General features: G+C 39.8%; 1 protein-coding gene across 7 annotated transcripts in view; it reads left to right on the top strand.

Annotated features, from left to right (window-relative positions):
* The window catches only part of ACSL4 (acyl-CoA synthetase long chain family member 4), a 52,798-nt gene extending 32,676 nt beyond the window's left edge, over window positions 1-20,122 (top strand). For 3 of the 7 annotated variants that reach the window (XM_065846397.2, XM_065846399.2, XM_071813594.1), the window contains 15 exons: window positions 2,522-2,567; window positions 5,200-5,717; window positions 6,018-6,195; window positions 7,884-7,993; window positions 8,083-8,221; window positions 9,277-9,427; window positions 10,535-10,658; window positions 11,435-11,506; window positions 13,030-13,169; window positions 13,614-13,786; window positions 13,988-14,062; window positions 14,289-14,480; window positions 15,027-15,141; window positions 15,831-15,988; window positions 17,595-20,122. In XM_065846397.2, coding sequence (XP_065702469.1) covers window positions 5,367-5,717; window positions 6,018-6,195; window positions 7,884-7,993; window positions 8,083-8,221; window positions 9,277-9,427; window positions 10,535-10,658; window positions 11,435-11,506; window positions 13,030-13,169; window positions 13,614-13,786; window positions 13,988-14,062; window positions 14,289-14,480; window positions 15,027-15,141; window positions 15,831-15,988; window positions 17,595-17,752 — 2,136 coding nt within the window. In that variant the 5' untranslated portion in view covers window positions 2,522-2,567; window positions 5,200-5,366 and the 3' untranslated portion in view covers window positions 17,753-20,122. Of the gene's footprint in view, window positions 1-2,521; window positions 2,568-4,803; window positions 5,036-5,199; window positions 5,718-6,017; window positions 6,196-7,883; window positions 7,994-8,082; window positions 8,222-9,276; window positions 9,428-10,534; window positions 10,659-11,434; window positions 11,507-13,029; window positions 13,170-13,613; window positions 13,787-13,987; window positions 14,063-14,288; window positions 14,481-15,026; window positions 15,142-15,830; window positions 15,989-17,594 lie in introns of those variants that run through there. The other 4 variants (XM_065846401.2, XM_065846402.2, XM_065846400.2 and 1 more) reach the window with 3 other exon arrangements.

The raw sequence follows: 20,122 nt of genomic DNA, 5'->3' as shown, positions 1-20,122 counted from the left end.
TATCCTAATTTCTTTACGTTGTGAAAGGATGTTGAAGAAATGTACATCCAAGTACAGGATGATAAGAGGCGAGATGTGTACCTTAATTCTTAAAACAACCTGTTGTCTATGCATGTGCTCCTAATACTGACTGTAAATTGAAAATAGATAAAAATGAATGTTCAGGAAGGCACCGAGCAATTAGAAGGGAAGTATTAGTTAGGCAAGTTCCATTCGTACTTTCTGTCTGCAGTACCTTCATCACACATTCATCAATATTACAGAAAGAGGAATATCACATCTGACTTTGAAGACTGTAAAAGACTGTACATTAGTTATTTACTTTTAATTTGCCCTGAAAATGGAGGAAAAGCAGAGTTCTTAACTTTTCTGTTGTGAAAACATCTCCTGTTAAGCAGCCCTGCTCTGGGTAAGTTCCTGCTCTATGTTCGCTGTGCTCCAGGTAGGACACAGAACATCCACAGGGCAGATGTTGGAGGAGTTTGGAGGTAATAGGAGTATTTTTCAGTTGCAGATTTTCTCCTTTTCCATCCTCTTCTGAAGTACTGTCCATCCGAGCACCTGGTCCTTACCATGTTCATTGACTAAAGTACCCATGAAAGAAAATAACATCTCTTGCTTATTTTACCACAAAAAAAGTGTTGAACCGGCAGACATGGGGCCAAAGGAAACGCTTTCCCAATTCAGCGTATTCTCAATGGACAGTTTGCTGTTGTGGAATCTTGCCTCGGCCTTTTCTCTGCCTTTGGGGCACACAGCTCTTACCCTTTCACCAAATATTTGCTTGCCCTTGTGTTCAAAGATTAGGAGAGGGAGTTTCACACCAATCTGTTCGATAATTGAGAAATATTGGGTAAGTGTGGCTGGTGTGGCTTCCGTGACAATAGTTGTTGCAGCAATAGACGGATGACACCTGACGCTCACAAATGGAATTTTGCCATTAAGTGCATTACATGTTCTGAGGTAGTAAACCACAAGTAGTGAGTATAAAGGACAACAATAATACTTTTCTTCAAAGCAAAAATAAACCTGATCTTTGTTTAGCGGCTAAGCAAAACATTGTATTCAGTACTTTTTAAGCAGCAGTAAGAGAAACAAGATTTCCTAGTGCTTCCTGTGTTTTTTGCTATTTTGAGTAATATGTCTATATTTAAACAGGGACCCTCAACTTGCATCAGGCTCCAGCAGGATCTGCTGTGTCTGCCTTCCTCTCTCCATTCAGCTGGGACGCAGGGGCTCTTAGAGAGTCCTCTTGGAAGTTCTGAGGCCCAGAGCTCCTGCTGCACTGACAGAGCACAGGAAACGCTTCCGAAACCTGCAGGCTCGGCAGTTTTCATTGCCCTTTGACGTCCAGAATTTTGTAAGAGGGAAATATGCAGAAACGTGCATGTGAAAAAGGAACAAAAATAGGACCTCATGCACTTCTTTTTTCTTTCTTTCTACCATGAGTAACTTGCCATTGATATTGGCAGAGTTTGTTGTCAGAAAAACACTGGCATGGTGTAAAAATGGAATAATTTGGCTTAGTTTTTCTTCTTTCAATCTTTCTAATGCCCAAAAAATTGTAATTAGCCACAAGATTTTTCTAACTATTGAAGTATTCCTATTTGATCAGAGTCTTCTCATCGGTAGAAATGTTCTCTCATTCTTGTGTGTGCCAGGTATACATCTGGAAGATCAAATTTGTTGAGAGCCCAGTAGCCTGCACTGGTTGATTGCTGATTGTTGATTGCGTTACCGCTTGCTGCATCCTCCCAGCAATGTGATATTTCGGTTTTTCTAGAATTTATTTTTGAAATCCCAGGCTCTTTCAGTTCTAGTACTGGAACAAATTCAGGACTACCAGGTATTAATTAAATTGTCTTCCAAAAATGACTGTAACTAGTAACCCACATAGTTATTCAAGTCAAGTGATGTTTTATTCAGCGTGTAGAACCACCTTTCCTCTTCCAAGTTATGTGGTTTCCAAAGTGTTTAGATGTGCCTGAATGCTAGAGAAATTCCGGAAACGGTTGTTGCTTATTCCTGCTGGATTGTTTTGGAGGATTTCGGAGCTTCCTGGGAGGACCCGGCCCTGCGTGCGGCCGCTGGAGCCAGGATCGCGTGTCCACGAGTGGTCGGCAGGAGCTCCTTGCAGGGGAACCAGGACTTCCTGCCGTGTTGGTTTTAAACTAAACAGCTTCTTGCTTTGCAGATTCCAGGTGTTCTTCACAAATTGCCCTTTTCCTGTCTAACTTCATCTCGCACACTACAAGACTTCTCTAACGCAATGAAAAATATTTTTTAAAAATTGCAAGTAATGTTTGAAGTAGATTGAAAAAGAAGGGGTTTTTCTCCTAATCAAGCTGGATCCCTGGCAAGATTTTTGACACATGGGAATGACAATAAACACTGTTATTCACATATAAAGGTTCTTCTTTGGGAGCATTAGGGTAGAAATTCTAAAGAGTTCTCCATTCTGCAAAGCAAAAAAAATTCCCAACCTCTAATACTCTTGTGTTTTTTTCCTGTTTTAATATAGAACTGATTGACGCTGAAAAAACTCGCTCATCGCCATCAGATACCTTGTAAGTACACGGGTGTGTGGATGTGTCAGGTTTTATTTGAAGGTGTTCAAAGGAAAAAGCCAAGTTTGTCTTTTCGGGACTTAGAAATTTTTCCAGCTGATGTCTGTTTAGAATTACAACTGATTTTTGTTAAGATAGAAACCTTTGAACTTACCCGAGATGTGTACGAATTAGCTTAGCTAAGTTATCTGTTTTTATAAACACCACTCAAAGTATTTCAAACGAATGTGAAATTTCAAACTGAAAGGAACGCAACCTTTAACTTTTGCTAATGTGACCATGAGCGTAACTCCCGGAAAATGAGGTCCATGCGTGCACTTAACATTCAAATGTTAAAAGTGATTTCAACAGGCTGCCAGGTTTAGGAGAAAACAAACATTCTTTCCCACTAAGACCTTTTTATCATTAATTTATTTCAGACGGTATTTTGAACATTCTGATGAGGTTTTTTAGCATGTTAGAAAGTTTTTCCAGTAAACGGTAAAAGTGCTTAAGTCAGCGTTCAACACTGACCTGAGTTTTATTCCTTAGCTTGAAGATCATCTCACGTATAAACCCACACGTTTGGTGGATTAGTAGATGGCACCAGTAGGATGTATCTTCTTTTTCCAAACACAGTCCTCTCTTCACACATAGTCTTACAATCCATTACAATCCATTCTGCAACCTCGTTCAATTTTAAGGATTTAGTGTTGATGATCAGTAGTAAAATGGATATTGTAAGACACCTTCTTAAATCATGACAGCACTGTTATAATTCAATATGATATTTGCATCTCCTCAGTGCTCAGGTGGCAGGAGGAGCAGTTCTCCGTATTAGATATGGTAAAAAAGGGACAGCTCTTGTTATTTATCAAATTAATGTAGAGGAGATTAAATTGAATGGAAAAGTTAATGTCTTTTTGTAGTATCGGTCAGTCCAGACCATCGGCTGAAGAACTTAAGTAAATATGAGCCCATTCTTCTCCTCCTCTTCTAAATTAGTCAGTTCTTGATTATTAGCGAGTAGTTTTTTACCAGTAGCACCACTTCTGGAAAAGCCTGAATAAACACACGGCACTCTCTCTTTATATTAAATAGTTTCCATTAGTCCAGCAAGTCTGATTTTTGTCCAAGTCATTGTTTCTGGTCTTGTGCTTTTAGTTGGAAGGTGGAGAGCAGTGGGAGTTCTCCAGTGGGTCCATTTGTCCTTGTGGCACACCCTGAAGTTGTCTTACTGTGTTCTTAGCACTGTGACTGGCTTTTCTTTTACATACAAACTCAATGGCTGCTTTTGGAGCACTGAATTAACTGGAATGAAAGATCTCAGGCAAGATTTGTAATCTAAACCAGGAAACCTTCATTTCAGAGAACTGGAGCTTGGGGAAGTAAAATGGTTTGTCTCTTCTGCTGAGGTTTCACTGTTTGCTGAGAAGTTGTTGGTGATAAGCTTGGCTGGAGCAGAATAAGCATATACCCTTTGGAAATAATGTAGCATTCGCTTTTATAAAAGTAAATGTGCAGAATACTCTCTTTTCCTGAACAAGTCTGAGCTTAGTTTAATACATTATGCTGTCGTTCAACAGTAATTTTCTTCTATAGATTTAATTAAAAAATTAATGGCACGATCATGTCATTTTAAGTATCTACATTAAATGCTGTTGATACTGGGTACAACACAACTGCAGATGTTGGAGTTCTCATTAAAAGGGACAGGTTTGCGTGTCGCATTTACCGTCCAGATGGTGATAAGAACCTCTGTCTTTTCCATGCCAGTTCCAGACCAGTTCCAGACCAGTTCCAGAGCAGTTCCCATCACAGCTGTGCTTTGCTGTCATGCTTTTGTTTTCCTCCCACTCACCTTTGGTCTTTATTCAGGCCCAGTTCTCCTTAATGAGGAAAGATTTCTGACATGGAGACAAAATGCTTGATTTGAAATTGGATTCAGTCGGTCACATTGGATTCCGTTTTCCATATCTGGAGTTCTGAAATGCATATATTGAAGTAGTTTTTGGAGGGGGAAAAGCAAATCTGTGTAATCCCCTTCCAAGAGTCTGACATTCGTAGCTGAAAAGTAGTAGATTAAAAATTCAGTTGCTGGGGCGAAGTTAATAGAGCAATTTTGGAATATTACATAGTTATAGATTACAATGTGTAGACTTTTGAGGACTATATCAAGAAACATTTTAATCTGAATAGAAGCTGATATAATATTCTTAAAAGCAGTAAAGAAATGTACTGTGTCTTTTCTCTGTAGTACAAATATTTAGGGAGAAAACAAGTGTTGACCTTTCCCATGATTACGCAATTGTGTAGCTTAAAGACAATATTATGATGTGAAGGACAGTCTTCATCTCAACAGCCCTGAACTATTCAAACAGAGACAGTGGGGAAAAGTCTTTGAAAAGTAAATATTTGTGGATGCAACAAACAAGTATGGAGAAGATTCATCCTTGGTGTGCAGAGCAGCACATGCTGTGTTGTGCAGTGTACGTGCCTCTTAAACCAGTTACTTCAGTCTCCTTTGTCTTGATGCATTGAAGTGAACTCTTAAAAGGACTAAAACTAATGGACTGACTGTAATATTACTAATTTAATTCTCTTTTCTTGTTTTTTTTCCTGCTCTCTGCTTGGCGCTGGTCTTCACCCACAGGTGTCCACTGTTGCCTCTCAAAGGTCACTAAAATTTCAGCAGCTGCTCTGAAACAGAACTACCTAAGCTTCACTTACTGCTGCTTCTGCCTACACCGTACTGTGCTGCTGCTTTGCTCTTGCCTGCTGCAGAACATAATACGAGATTTTCTTTTTTAAATACCTGCAATGAAACTTAGGCTAGAAGTATGGACCATTCTCTTGCTGCCTGTGTACTTGTTAATATCTGTGTACAGTATGCTTGTATTTATTCCATGGTATTTTCTTACCAATGCTAAGAAGAAAAAGGCCATGGCAAAACGTTTAAAAGCTAAACCCACCTCGGATAAAGCTGGAAGCCCCTATCGTGCTGTCACTCATCTTGACTCGCTAGCAAACATAAACATTCCTGGAGCAGACACCCTGGACAAGCTGTTTGACCACGCTTTAGCCAAGTTTGCCAAGAAGGACTGTCTGGGGACCAGGGAAATACTGAGTGAAGAAAATGAAATGCAACCAAATGGAAAAGTGTTCAAAAAGGTAAAACTTAGTTTTGTACTTCATTCCGATTTGGTTTTGAGGTGCTTTGCATCTTACCTGAACAATGGAGATCTCCTTAGAGGTCTTCCTTAATCTTCATCTTATGATGCAAAACACCCATTTTATAGTAAAGAATAACAGAACACAGGATGCACCGCTTATCATACTTCAAGAACAACGAAAGCAGGTTTTTTTCTTCTAATGTCTGTGTTTGTGGTGTTATGCACCAACTCACATGTGTTTGTAGACCTGTACTCACAGCTGCTTATCATCATAATATTTTTCTTTCCTCCTCACCAGTTAATTTTAGGAACGTATAGATGGTTATCCTATGAAGAAGTAAATGAGAAAGTGAATCGCCTGGGGAGCGGCCTGACCGCCCTGGGACTGACCCCAAGGAGTACTGTTGTCATATTCTGCGAGACCCGAGCAGAATGGATGATTACAGCTCTAGCCTGCTTCAAGTACAACTTCCCTCGTGAGTGCCCAACTTATTTACTTCTAGTGTATTTTTAGCTCTGGTTTGGCTGTTAAGTATTTTCAATCTGCCAACCCTACCATTGATGGTGTAAGAATTTCATAAGCTGATTCTTAGAAGTTTCCAGTCTATTCTATGCTTTGTGGAGATCCCTAAAATTAACCGTCTCATGTTTATGAGACTATTTTCTCTGATTTTATTGCAATAATGTTCTGTAAGTTAGAATGACAGAATGGCTACTATTCAGGTTTTTTTTAATATTCTGAAGATGTCAGTAGTTTTATTTCTCCTTCCAAAATGTGGAACTTATGCATCCGAAATGTGAAATGGTTATGAGAAGAGAGAAGAATGGTGGAGTAGTCAAAATCACATGTTAGTCTGAGGGCGTTCTGGTGACATTTTTAAGCTGTTCAAGTTCACTATGGTTATGTACATGTGTTTGGGTTTTTTTCCTTTTTCTTAATTGTATTTAAGCTGTCAAAAAATCTCTGATCTGATTCAATGCATGTAAGTTTCTCTGTGAAGTGGCAAAGATGAGGATACACTCACATGCCTGGTCTGTGTACAACACGCTGTGACCATTGCTTGTGTTTGCTTGCAGTAGTTGCCTCTTTTCCACGCAGTCCCAGCAGTGGGTGGCTGCACGAACAGAGGTCGGACGGTGTCACAGGCAGAGGGGCTGTTAAAGGGCAATAATGGAAGCGCTGACATTGCTATTGAAGAGGATGGTTAATTTGGTCTTGATCCTCATGCTTTAAGAGGCAGGAAGAATCAGCTACATAACACTACTGGTTTTGTCCCTTGCACATGAACCCTGTTTCACAGGAATATTAAATTCCTTTAGCGGTCTTTGGATGTTACAGTTTGAGGGAGCGGACAATACTAAGGGAAGGTATTTCAACAGAGAGGTGATGGGAAGAGGTGAACTCCTCAGTGCCTGTGAGGCACCAATAGCATTGCTGTAGCCAGTCAGGGTTAAAAATAACCCAGCAACATGAAAAACAACCTGGCTCCTTAGTCTGATTCTCTGCCTTGCCCCCATCCATAATTTCACGGGAACAAGCAGAGCAGCCGATGCTGCGGGAAGAGCCACTTGTAGCAGTGGAGAGCTTTGAGCCGTGACCGCTTGTGGTGTTGTCACCTCCCCCCGACCTCTGGTTCCAAAGAGCTCAAGGGCAGAACACAGTTGCTTAACTGTGTGATTGCTCAGTGTGTTACTGTTGGTGTTTGGTGGATCTCTTTGTTTTCCTTATTTCTCTTCTTCTATAGAACAGACTATTTCAGTTGGAAGGGGCCTGTGAGGATCATCCAGTCCAGCTGCCTGAGCAGTTCAGGGCTGACCCACAGTGTGTTACTAAGGGCATTGTCCACATGCCTCTTAAACACTGACAGATGTGGGGCATCAGCCACCTCTCTAGGAAGCCCGTTCCAGTGTTTGACCACCCTTGGTAAAGAAATGCTTCCTCTACAACTGTCCTCCTGATTTCAGAGGTCTCTCATGGCATAAAATTCCACTGTGGAAAAATTAAGAACTGTTTTGTTTTCAAATTAGAAAATTCCACATTGAGCTAATTTGATGCCCCTGTCCCCTCCTCCCACAGTGCTTTCCAGTGAGCTAAAGCAGGAGCTTTTGCATGTAGCGTTTCTTGACCATTTCTCTCATGTTCTCCCTCTGCTTACTGGAACAGTTGTGACGCTGTATGCCACCCTGGGTGAAGAGGCCGTAACCTATGGACTCAACGAGTGTGGAGCATCATATCTGGTCACTAGTGTAGAACTTCTTGAGAGCAAACTTAAGGTAATCTGGTACCAGCTTCACCTGCTTACAAGCAACTCTCTAACTTTACCATGCGGTCAGTGCCAAAAACCTCATTTCTCCTTATACAGACTGCGTTGCCGCAAATCTCCTGTCTTAAACATATCATTTATGTGGACAAGAAGACTATCAATAAATCTGAATACCCTGAAAACGTGGAGATTCATAGTATGCAGACAGTAGAAGAGCTGGGAGCCAAACCAGAAAACTGTAAGTGAATCACTTCATAGAGAACTAATCAAGCAAAATTAACAGTCAGACCCAAGTTAAGAGGGACATGTAGCTGAAAAACCCACCCGTGCAGGTCTCTAACGCAAAGGCAATGGCAGGTAGCCAGTTCATCCTCTGTTTTCCTTTAAATAAATGGAGAATTTGATCTCTCCTTATAGCTCTGCACCTTTGTTCAGTGTCAAGTATTTTTGGATAAAATTTTATTTTTAACTTTTAAACCATAAGCAGAATAATTTTCATTTGAAGACTTCACGTTTGTTTTAGGAAGTGAAATAGAATCTCGTGCAGTGTTCCATTTTCTGCTACTCCTACCTTTTATTGCTCTTATTTTCACTATTTTTCCCAAAAATAGAGGAGAAAGCACTTGAGGCTTTAAGGAAGGAAACCCCGACTTTTCTTGATCATCTCTTTTCCTTAAATCAGCGGTCTGTGCTTCACCAGATCTCTTCCCTCTTGAAGAAAAGAGGAGATAAACTGGCAAAGCAGCTTTTTGCGGGGAAGCACATGCTCATTGCGACTTACTTAGATCAGCTTGAGACACAGAGACAAACTAACAGTTACCTTGGGGGGTGTTGTGTCAAGGTTTTTAGTAGTCCTGGCTCTACAACCTTGGCTTTGAAAGAATGGCTGTCAGAAAAGCTGACTTGCAGCTTTTTGTGGGTTTTTGTTTGTTTATCAGCCTGTTGGTTCTCCCCAGTACTGTGTTTCTCCCCTTCACTGCCCTTGGCAGGTTTACTTGGTTTTCAAAAGGCTTTTTCTGTGGAACTTTCAGTCAGGTATAAGACATAATGGGAAAAGTATCACCCAGATTGTGTAGATGCCCAAACACTTGTCTTGCCTTTCAAAATCTGCGTTCCCTCACTCCCTTTTAAAACCAGACCAGTACTTTGCATCCGCATCCCCCACTGACCACACTGTGCTGAGGCACCTGGTTCACACCGGTTGATTACACACATATTCGCATTGATTAGTTACAGAAATAACAATTTAGAAAGAGGTAAGAATCAATAACATTTTCATCCTGCATTTTGTAGCAAGCATTCTGCCAAGCAGACCTGTTCCTACCGACTTGGCTTTGGTCATGTACACCAGTGGCTCTACAGGGAGACCTAAAGGGGTGATGATGATCCATAAAAACTTAATAGCTGGAATGACGGGACAGTGTGAGAGAATACCTGGACTGGGGTAAGAAATAGATAAAACACAACCTCTAAATGTATAGAAGTTTACAGAGGGTCTGTTGCTGGCATCAGGTGTTACTAAATTTCTTCATTCTATTGTCAGCCCACTGATCTTTAATTTATAAGAAATATATCTTGTGTTTGTGAACTCATCCTGTTGTTGAAAAGGACGCCCTTCTAGCTCTTGTCTCACGTGCTGTTTTTACTCTTGTTTTATTATTACCCTTAGCTTCAGATCATCGATAGATGTTTGTACATCAGTGTTCATCAGAACGTGCCACCAGATAAGGAGATTCCTCATCTAGTCAAACTTGGGAATTTTTGTAGGTGTTTTCAGGCAGCTAGAATGGCTGTAGGAACCAGAGCCTACCACATACATTGATCTAGAGATAGCACTGTTGGATGGGTAACGCACGTACTGTAGAATCCGCTCAAGTATACTTCACCGGAATGAGCAAAAGAGTCATAAATTGTTCATTGGCAATAGTAAAACCAATGGTGAGCTCCCTCGCTCTAATTCTTGAGGAAATGTTTCATGAGTGTTGGTGTATTTGTCACTGCAGTGTTTTTTGGCTGAAATAAGCTACTTTGCTAAATTCCTTTTGTGACAGGATAAAAAACCAGTTCTGACTTGGTGCTGAAATCTTGTGATTAAGTAACAGCCCTGAGTTTCTTGCTGAGAAATCTCCAAGAAATTATTTCCTGCCATAAGCCTCAGTGCTTCAGTGATCAGCTCTCTCTCTACTAAACTGTTCTAGAAGGAAATGCTATGCTGGCTGTCAGGGATTTCTAAGTCGTTGGTGATTATTTTAAAATATAGTGATTTCATCCTTAATTTCATACTTGGGATGAAACCTCCCACAAGGAGAGGAAGTAGCAGTGGAGCACTAAGAAATCTGTGCGTTTCCTAGAAAACAAGGCAAATCCCCTAATTCCTGCTGATTTCAGTAAGGGTAGGATTTTTCCCCATTTTGATTACAAGCTGTGGTTTGAAATCACACCCTTCTTACATCCAAATCTTTCAAAGAGTAAGCACACAATAAAACCATTAAAGAGTGGTTTTAGTCCACTTGTGCATCCTTGTTAATTAACTAATCCTTCCCTTTCCCAGGCCCAAGGACACGTACATTGGTTACTTGCCCCTGGCGCACGTGTTGGAGCTGACAGCCGAAATCTCGTGCATCACTTACGGCTGCAGGATTGGATATTCCTCTCCGCTCACGCTGTCGGATCAGGTGAGGGCTGGGGGGGGAGCAGAAGCAAACTTCAGCTCTTGCACTCCGCGTTCTGCTCGCTGAGCTGTCCTCCTTCATTAAATAAATGCTGATGTACATAGTACACTTCCCATTATTTTTTTGCAGAAAATTGTGCAAATTGGTGTTCCTGGTGGATTGTAGCAGCGGGGTCACACTATATCAATTTTATCAAAACCCTTGCTTTTATGATACTGAGGATATCTAAAAGAAAGGCTAATAAATTCATATAGCATTATCCACTGGGTGTCAGGATAAGAGCAGCTATTAATAGATAGCTGAACATAAGACTGTTTAAAGTGATTTTAAGTTCTTGGTCTCACTTTATCAGTTCTTTATACGGTTATTGTAGATATTCTGTTTAGCCCTTTGCCTTTTTCCATTTAATAATTAAGATAAATAGGAGCAAATTAAGCTGGAAAAGAATGCTTCTAAATGGTTTGCTGGTATAGAGATTGCATCAGGCTAAAGACACTGGTGGAGGAAGATGGAGGAGAAAGCAAGCACTAGAGAGAGGGTGGCAGAAAAATATATACAAAGTGGACTTAACCAGGTTGGGCTTCTAAAAAGTCCAATATTTTGGTTGAAATCACAGCAGAAAAAAAATAATTACACAGGAACTGGGTTTTTTTGGAGACATGGTGGAAGAGATTTAAACAAATTACATACTAAGATATCTTCCTCTATTTTTTAGTCCTTTTCTATAGAGCTGCTTGGTTTTCAGCTTCATAAATTGACTTTTTTTTTCCTTATTGCAGTCAAGTAAAATTAAGAAGGGAAGCAAGGGAGACTGTACTGTACTTAGGCCTACGCTGATGGCAGCCGTGCCTGTAAGTATGCAGAAACCGATACATTTAGCAAAAAATAAGATGCTTTCTGTCTTGTTCATGCAAGAAAAATCTATTAACTAACATTTTTTCCTCTTCATGTGTACCTGTCACTAAAAAGAAAAAAAACAATATAGAAATTCCAGTTGTTGCTGCTTGAACTGAGCACTGAAGCTGCAGATGAGCACAATACATGTACGCTGAAGCCAAGGCCCTTTTTGATCCAGAACTGTATATGTTTTTTGATAGCAATGAGTGATGTTTTAGGGGGCTGCTGACACAGCAGTAGGGTACAGAAAGTCTTTGACCTTCATAGTCCGAAGCTCCTTTTCACAGGGAGGACACTTAGATAAGAGCGTGTGGCTGAGTTACAGAATTCAGCAGGCGAGGCCGCAGCGCCGCAGTTGTTGGGGTGCCCAATCTCAGCTCCGTGTCTCCACGGTAACACACTGAGTCTCTCTTGCTGTTTTAGGATAAGCAGCCATGCGTAGTCTCTTCTGAGGAAAAAAAAGTGATTGGGAGACTATAACTCCCATTGCTTCTGTAGCTTACGTTGGTCTTTGGGTGACCAGGCTTCTGCATTCCACAAGGTCTTCGTGCTATCTGAAAAACAGACAAATGTTGGTGTCTTTCTAATGCAAAAACCTTCTTCATGTGTCCTGGAATCACATGTGCAGTTTTATGATCATATCACATCAGTGGCTCGTAAGAATGGTAATGAAGGATTTAATCTAATTTAAGAATAGTGAGTTTTGGCAGGATTTGGTTGTTCTGCAGCATCGGGACTCCTAAGCATGACAAATTTTGCATGGCACATACCAACCTTTAGCAAAGAGATTTAGTTAGACTTGAATTCAAACTTTTCTAAATTGGTTTGCCAGATTAAGTCCAGGTTAAGGTGTTATTGATAATGTAAGCAATGTAGCACAGCAAGTTTTATTACACCATGGCATGTTCCCCAAGATTTGCAGCTGTGGTTGACAGAGAAGACGCCGTCAGGGTGAGGGATGGAACGTATTTTGAAGTGAAATCCAAAGTGTAGAAAGCTGTTTGTAGAAACACAAGGGGTACTGTGAAATACTGCAGGATGCCTGAAGACGTGCAATAGTTACTTGATTACTTGCCCTTGACTTACCTGTCTGCCTAATGCAAAGCAAGCTTTCCAATATCAGGTGTAAACTGCAGCAGGGGGTTCTTCCTCTCAAGCGTTAATGGTGTGAGGAGAAAAAAGGTGAACGGAGAAAAGCAACACTAAGTCACTGACTTTCTGCTGCATTTTCGATGCTTCATTCCACCCATTTCAAATAGCTCCAAGCTGCGATGGTCTGTAAATTAACTAATTGATCACACATTAAAAGCGTTACGGTTAAGCATCGCCTCACCAACAATGCAGACATTTTCACTCTTGTTGTATTATCCAATGTAAAAATACCGTAATTTAATGTTATTTTTGACATGGAATTTGATTTACACATGCTGCTCTATTCTACATGGTGATTTTCCCTGCTTTTGTTAACACTTTGTAGGAAATAATGGACAGAATTTATAAAAATGTCATGAGTAAAGTTCAAGAGATGAACTATATTCAAAGAACTCTATTCAAGATAGGCTATGACTACAAATTGGAACAAATCAAGAGGGGATACGATGCACCTCTGTGTAATGTGTAAGTATAATTCATGGTCCAAGTGTACCTTTCTCCTTGGGGTTTGTTAAGACAATCTAAAAGAAGAATCATCTAAGCTACCCGACACAATTCTCATCAACATACGAATACAATGACTAACTGAAATAATCCATGTTCTTACTGGAAACAGATATTTAATGGTAGGAATGACTAATTTTCAAAACAGATGACTAGTTAGTCTTCATTGGATTGGTTTTTTTAGTCATAAAATCAGAATTTTTGTTAAGTGAGAGGAATTCTGCCACCTTCAGGTGTTACACAAGAAGTAATGATTTTGATTATCCCTGCTGTGCATTGAAATCTGTGAATGATCAAGTTAATTTTTAAGGTGTTCCACATAGGATGAAAGAAGAAAGTTTGACTCTTTTTTGTAAAAGTGAGCTGAGTGAATGAGTTTTAATGTATTTTTGCCCTTCTTTCAAGACTATTGTTTAAAAAGGTGAAGGCACTACTGGGTGGGAATGTGCGCATGATGCTTTCTGGAGGAGCTCCGCTCTCGCCTCAGACACAAAGATTCATGAACATCTGTTTCTGCTGCCCTGTTGGTCAAGGCTATGGCCTGACAGAAACATGTGGAGCCGGAACAATTACAGAAGGTAATTAAAATGCTTCTGGAAACACATAATTTAAGATACAGATATATATGAGGGTTTGGTGGGGTTTTTTTGTAGAGTCAAAATAGCTGTAGTTCTTAACTGCAATAAAGTAACTTGAGATAAGCTACTGCCTTATTTATGGTGTGAGTTTATATTTCAAATGACAAAGATCTTTATATTCTTCCTTGTTCTCTCCTGAAGTTGCTGATTACAGCACCGGCAGAGTTGGAGCTCCACTTATTTGTTGTGAAATAAAATTGAGAGACTGGCAAGAAGGTGAGAGTATTAAATGTTTCGATATCAGAGTAACTAATTAACCATGGCTTAGCTGCTTTCTTTGCGTATTTGCTTAGCTAGGTGTAGCATAAGGAATAATTGTTCTTATCTTCTATAACAAGCATCAATTTGTGTGCATTAACTTCAAGCTGAAGTTTCAAAATATTTTCTTGGCAGCAGAGTATATACGTTAAAAATAATTGTGTGGGTGTTTTCTTGGTTTCAGGGGGCTATACCACTAAAGACAAGCCTAACCCTAGAGGAGAAATTGTCATTGGCGGACCTAATGTCTCAATGGGATATTTTAAAAATGAAGAGAAAACAGCCGAAGACTTCTCCGTTGATGAGAATGGTCAGAGATGGTTCTGTACGGGAGATATAGGAGAGTTTCATCCAGATGGGTGTCTGCAGATCATAGGTTGGCCTCAGTTTTTCATTTCTTAACAGATTACAAGATCATGATTAAACATAATTATAAACACGCTACTAATCCTGTTGGCTTTGCCAGGGCTAATCTACTTAAGGTTACCTACTTGCAGAATCACAGTGTAAAACATATTCCCAAAAGTTCTCACAGCTATAGGATGATTTTGGAAGTGAAGCCATTTCCTGTGACATTATCACTGTCTAAATTTAGCACAAAGCCTTCAAAAATAAATGTAAGATTAGATTTTGGTATTAATTACAAAGCTTTTAACTCAGAGCCCTCATGACTCTCATACAAGTTGTGTGAACAGAAGTGTAGTGCTATGTAAACCTGTTTACAGAAGCCTTTATAAAGCTGGCAGAATATGTACGTGCTATTAGCGGTTTTCAAATTTTAATAAGATTCTTAATAAACATGAATTAAATTATCTTGCATAGCACTGCACAAAATACATATTTAGTGGCTTTGTAAACAAGTCTGTGGAAATGCAAAAGTTTAAATGGAACAAGCTTGATTTTTCTTCCCTTTAACTCCTAGATCGTAAGAAAGACTTGGTGAAGCTACAAGCAGGAGAATACGTATCTCTGGGCAAAGTAGAGTCAGCTCTGAAAAACTGTCCATTGATTGACAATATCTGTGCGTATGCCAAAAGGTAAGAGTGGTATTCATTTTGGAACTTCATTTAGGTTAAACATGAAATATAGACTCTGAGCCACTTCTCTGACGATATCCGATAGTTTTCCATGGTTTCCATTGAACAAACCCCCCTCACCAGAGTGCAACAGCATCTCTGAAGTAGCACAGGTGCCCATGACCTCTTGTTTTTCTGTTGGCATTTCTTCTATCCTAATACACTCCAGTTCCATCCCTTCCAATGGGCATCATTCTATTTAGCATGTGTTTTGGCTTTCTGTCAGAATACCAGACAGAAGTTAATCTGGACACTTCGCACTTGATCCAGAGCTCTCCACCGAGTTTTAGAAATAGTCCTGGTCCCTCCTCTCCCTCCCTTCAACTTAAACACACGATACATGAATGGAAAGTGGGGAGAACTGGCTAAAACCAGCTGTAGCTGGGAAGTTAAACTGAGATGTGCACCGGCGAAATTACAGCAAAGCACAATCCCAATCAAACCGAACTTTGTAAAACAACTTAAGATACCTTTAAGTCAACAGTTGCGAAGACTTAATGTACAAGAAGGCTTCTGTATGGGGGAGCAGCTACAGCTCGAAAAGCACTGTGGGTCTCTGTATCTAACATAAGTAAGCATTTTATGTCCTGAAATGCAAGTCTCAACTGTTTGGAACTGTTTTCCTTCCTTCTCTTGCCACCTTGTGGTAGTGACCAGTCCTACGTGATCAGTTTTGTGGTTCCTAATCAGAAGAAGCTGATGGCATTAGCTGAGCAGAAAGGCATCAGTGGAACCTGGGTAGATATTTGTAACAATGCTACAATGGAAGCTGAAATACTGCGAGAGATTAAAGAAGTGGCAAACAAGAGTAAGTAAAGTCGCATATCATGCCAATCTCATGGTGCTTATCCAACCAAAGTTTTCAGGTGTCCTCAGTAACTGCTCTTCATTATTCCTCTTGTCCCTGTATCTGCCAAAACTGAATAGTTTAGTCAGAGGCAAAGACCACATCAAATCATTGCCTGTTCCTACAGGAACTGACATACTTCTTGGTCTATTAACTATTTCATATTTTTTATTATTTTCTAAAATTTGAGATTTTTTTTTCAACTAAATTAAAGAGAGAGGTTGCTTGTCTAAGAGTAAAAATAAGGTCCAAAAGAGCTGTCAATTTGGAAGGAAAGTTACATTTGCTGGTACAAAAACTAGTTAAGCAAGAGATTTCAAAGCTCTTTTTCGCCATGGAGCTCTGTCCCCTACAGCCTTGAGCAGCCAGAATCCCTGCAGTTGTAATGGCTTCAGTTCCTTGCTGTGGTGCTAAATGATGAGAAGCCTCCTCAATCCTTTATGGGGCCAAAAAATCAACCAACTACCTGGAGAAAAAAGTCTCTAACACACTTGGCACCTCATGCACTGAAGGAGTAAAGCTGGACTCAAGCAGACCCAGCACTGCCTCTCAAGTTTTAGAGAAGAGAATCTGCCTTGTGAAACATAAAACAAGAATGAGAGATGCTATTAAGTCTTACTATTGCCTTAAAAAAAGTCAACCCAATAGGTCTCAGATTTGTTTAAACATTTTAATCCGTGGGGTTTTTTCCATCATGAACTAGGTAAATGACTACCCATATAACTTTGTTTATTCATAAAGCTTTGCTTATAAATTCTTTATCCGCTAGATGGTAATCTACCATTGAGAGAGAACTAATTGATTTTAAACTATTTTAAAGAGATCATTCCCACTTTTGGCAGAACATGACACACCAACCTGAGCAGCCGTGTATCTAAAGATGAAACAGTACATGACCAGACCGCTTTGCAGTTGTCCTGGAAATTCAGCTCCAAGTGTGTGTAGACAGGATCCTGTTATAGCCCTGTATACAGGAACTGACAGCAAAGTCCATCAGGCGTTGCACACGTGCAGCAGCTCCCTGCCCTGTTCCTAATGCCCCTGGAAAACGGGGAGAAAAGTGACCTATGTAACAAAAATATAGGGGAGTCCCTTTGTTTTGAACTCTATACATAGGAGAAAAAAAAAATAGGGAAAGGATCATTTAACCATGGAAAATGTAGAAGTACTTCATTATAATTTAAATATGAAGCACATCCAACTAGTCTGACTCAATCTAGTTATTACTACAAGCCTGTGACATAGGTACAACTCTACATTTCAGTGTATCCTCTTGTGGCAGTACTCTCTGCACACTCATTTGTTGCAAGCTTTAGATTTTACACTGTTGCATCCAATACAAGCTGCAAATACAGTGCATTATCACAATATTTTTATACTAACCAGCACTCAGCATTGGTACAAGATTAAATTTGCTCGTGGCCCATCTGTAAGATTACTTCATTAAGAAGGACACCAGATTATACAAGCTACAGTGTACTCACTTTAGATTTTTGGGTGGCATGAATTAGTATTTCATTTAGCTATGTAACCATAGTCATGCTTTTGTGTCTTCTTGTCCCTGCAGTGAAATTAGAAAGGTTTGAAATACCCATCAAAGTACGGTTAAGCCCTGAACCCTGGACCCCAGAGACTGGGTTAGTAACAGATGCTTTCAAGCTGAAAAGGAAAGAACTGAAAAACCATTACCTCAACGACATCGAACGAATGTACGGAGGCAAATAAACAGGTTATGCTGACCAGACAGTTGTGCAGATGTTCCTTCCCATGCCTCAATGATGCATATGTCTCTGTATACTGTAGATATCACACATGCGGAAAATATACCAAATAGATGAGTGTTTCCATACTATCTGTTGAGTACAGCAGAGAATATCTTAGACTCCAAATTCGTATTTATTAGCTGATTATACACTGATGGTCTTCATAGAGTGTCATGTGATCATCTCCAGTTTTGAGACAGACATCATTATGTGGAGCAGTACACCAGGTAATACTATGATTATTGTTTCTCTGGCATATTCAGACTGCTTGCAACTTCTCTTTAATTCACTCTGAAATCTGGCCTGTATTTCAAAGAGAAAAATCCATGTGACTGTGATGATTCTTCTGTCATAGCAAGATACTTAGCAAGAGGGGAAAAAGAGTCTAAAACAAGAGTTTCAAAGTCTACCCTTCTCCATTTAAAAGTAAAAACAACAACATCGGTCAAGAACTTGCTAGAGATCACTAATAATGCATTGCTGAGGATGGATGGACCCTTCTGCACATCAGGTAGTGTCTTGAATATTTCCAGTGCCTAAAAAAGACTATAGAGTACACTTACTGAAGTAAAGGTGAACTGAAAAGCTTTCTAAAAACAAGTTATTTGGAATTTCATTCAAGAGTGAATTAACTATTTCAGCCTCCAACTCACCCAGTATGTTTTTACTTGCCACTGTATTTTAATTCAAGCAGACACACGGCATTAAAGGAAGGAAAGACTCGTACTGCAGGGGGTACTGGTGAGAAATCATCACCTGAAAATGCAAAACTGGCATCTCCAGTGGCAAACAGCAGTGACATCGACGGGCAGTTGTCCCCAACATTTGAAACTCAAAGGAGTTTTGGCGTTTTGTTTTGTTTCATTTGTTTTCTCTATGGTTGTTTGAGTGGTTTGGGGTTTTTCTGGGGGGAGGGGAGTGTTTGGTGTGGTGTTTGTTTTTTGGAGGTTTTTTTTTAATGAATGTTTGGTTGTTTTGTTTTTAAGGCACTGATCCTCTGGACCTTCACATCCATGCGGGTGATGGTGCAGGTTACCTGTGTGTAATGTAGAGGATCAGGGTCTAAATGTCTGTATTCAACTGTATGGAAAGGTATTTCTGTTCACCTTTTAAAGATGGTAAGCGTAACAAGGCAACCAGAAACCAACAGTACTTTCCCCATGTAGTCTTGTTTCACCTACAGAAAAGTACTCTGTGGCCAGGGAATCTTCATTTCACAGAACTTGTAAAAAGGGACAAATCACTCTTTGCAGAAATTCGTTACAAAGCCTTCTCTTATTAACTGGAAGTCACAGATGTGAAGAAGCAGGAAGATGTAATTTAATAACAGTTCATTTTGTGTGCAGACTCCTGTGCTGTGTCTTCTTTCAAATTGTAACTGAGCTCCTGCATCCCCGCTTGCTCTTCACACTTGACCCATCAATGCTGTAAGCAGTGGAGACTCTCCATACTGTTCTATTTGCACTTTCTTTATTGTTTTATATATGTTGCTTACACTTTGTACAGCTGTGGCCCTCAACTGCTATATATTACAGATTCATTTTAAACTATTTATAGATTTCTATTCATAATATTTGTGTTGTATATATGATGGTTAAAAAGAAAAAATATCTGGTATCATCACTGTACAGAAAGTAAAAGGTTTTGTACGATGCTTGAGTGCACTGGCTTGCTATTTCAGGACAAGTTTTGCTTTTATCGCATGTATGTGTATTTTTCTTTTTGCCAGTTCAAGCAGGTTTTGGCAAGAACAAACCGTGGCTATATAATCATTAACTGAACGCTCCCTTCTCGGGACCAGCCTCAGCCTTCCCATGTGCAATGTGGCTGCTCCCGAACCCGCATCCTCCAGGAACCCCAGGGAACGGGAAAATCTGGTCTGTAAAGCTGAGTGTATCTATTTATTCATGGAACTACAACACTCACTAAATGGAACAAGGAAATAGCTTTTCTAAAAAGGAAAAACTCTATTTTTTGAGACACATGCTGTTGCTTTATGACAACGGGAAATATTTCCCATGTATCAATAGCAACTTTTTAAATGGAGCCACGTTACCAATTTTTCCATTTTCACTATTAAATAGCCTTTTGTCAGCCTGTTAACATCACAAAAGTTAAATACATGTTAGAAAGTTACTTGAGTCTGTCAGCAGGTTGTATGGTTTGGGTTTTGTTTTTTAAACCATGAATGTATTTATATGAAACGCATTTTATCTCTACCGCAGCTATCTTCTGTGTCTCGGTTGACTGAGGATTGCTATTTTCAATAAATATATGCACATACACAACATTAACATTTCAAAAGTGGAATACAATTTAAATGGTTCAACAA

Source organism: Patagioenas fasciata, chromosome 11 (genome assembly GCF_037038585.1).
Source record: "Patagioenas fasciata isolate bPatFas1 chromosome 11, bPatFas1.hap1, whole genome shotgun sequence".
Classification (NCBI taxonomy): Eukaryota; Metazoa; Chordata; class Aves; order Columbiformes; family Columbidae; genus Patagioenas; species Patagioenas fasciata.
Note: the sequence above shows the minus strand (reverse complement) of the source record. Positions and strands in the feature narration are given on the sequence as shown.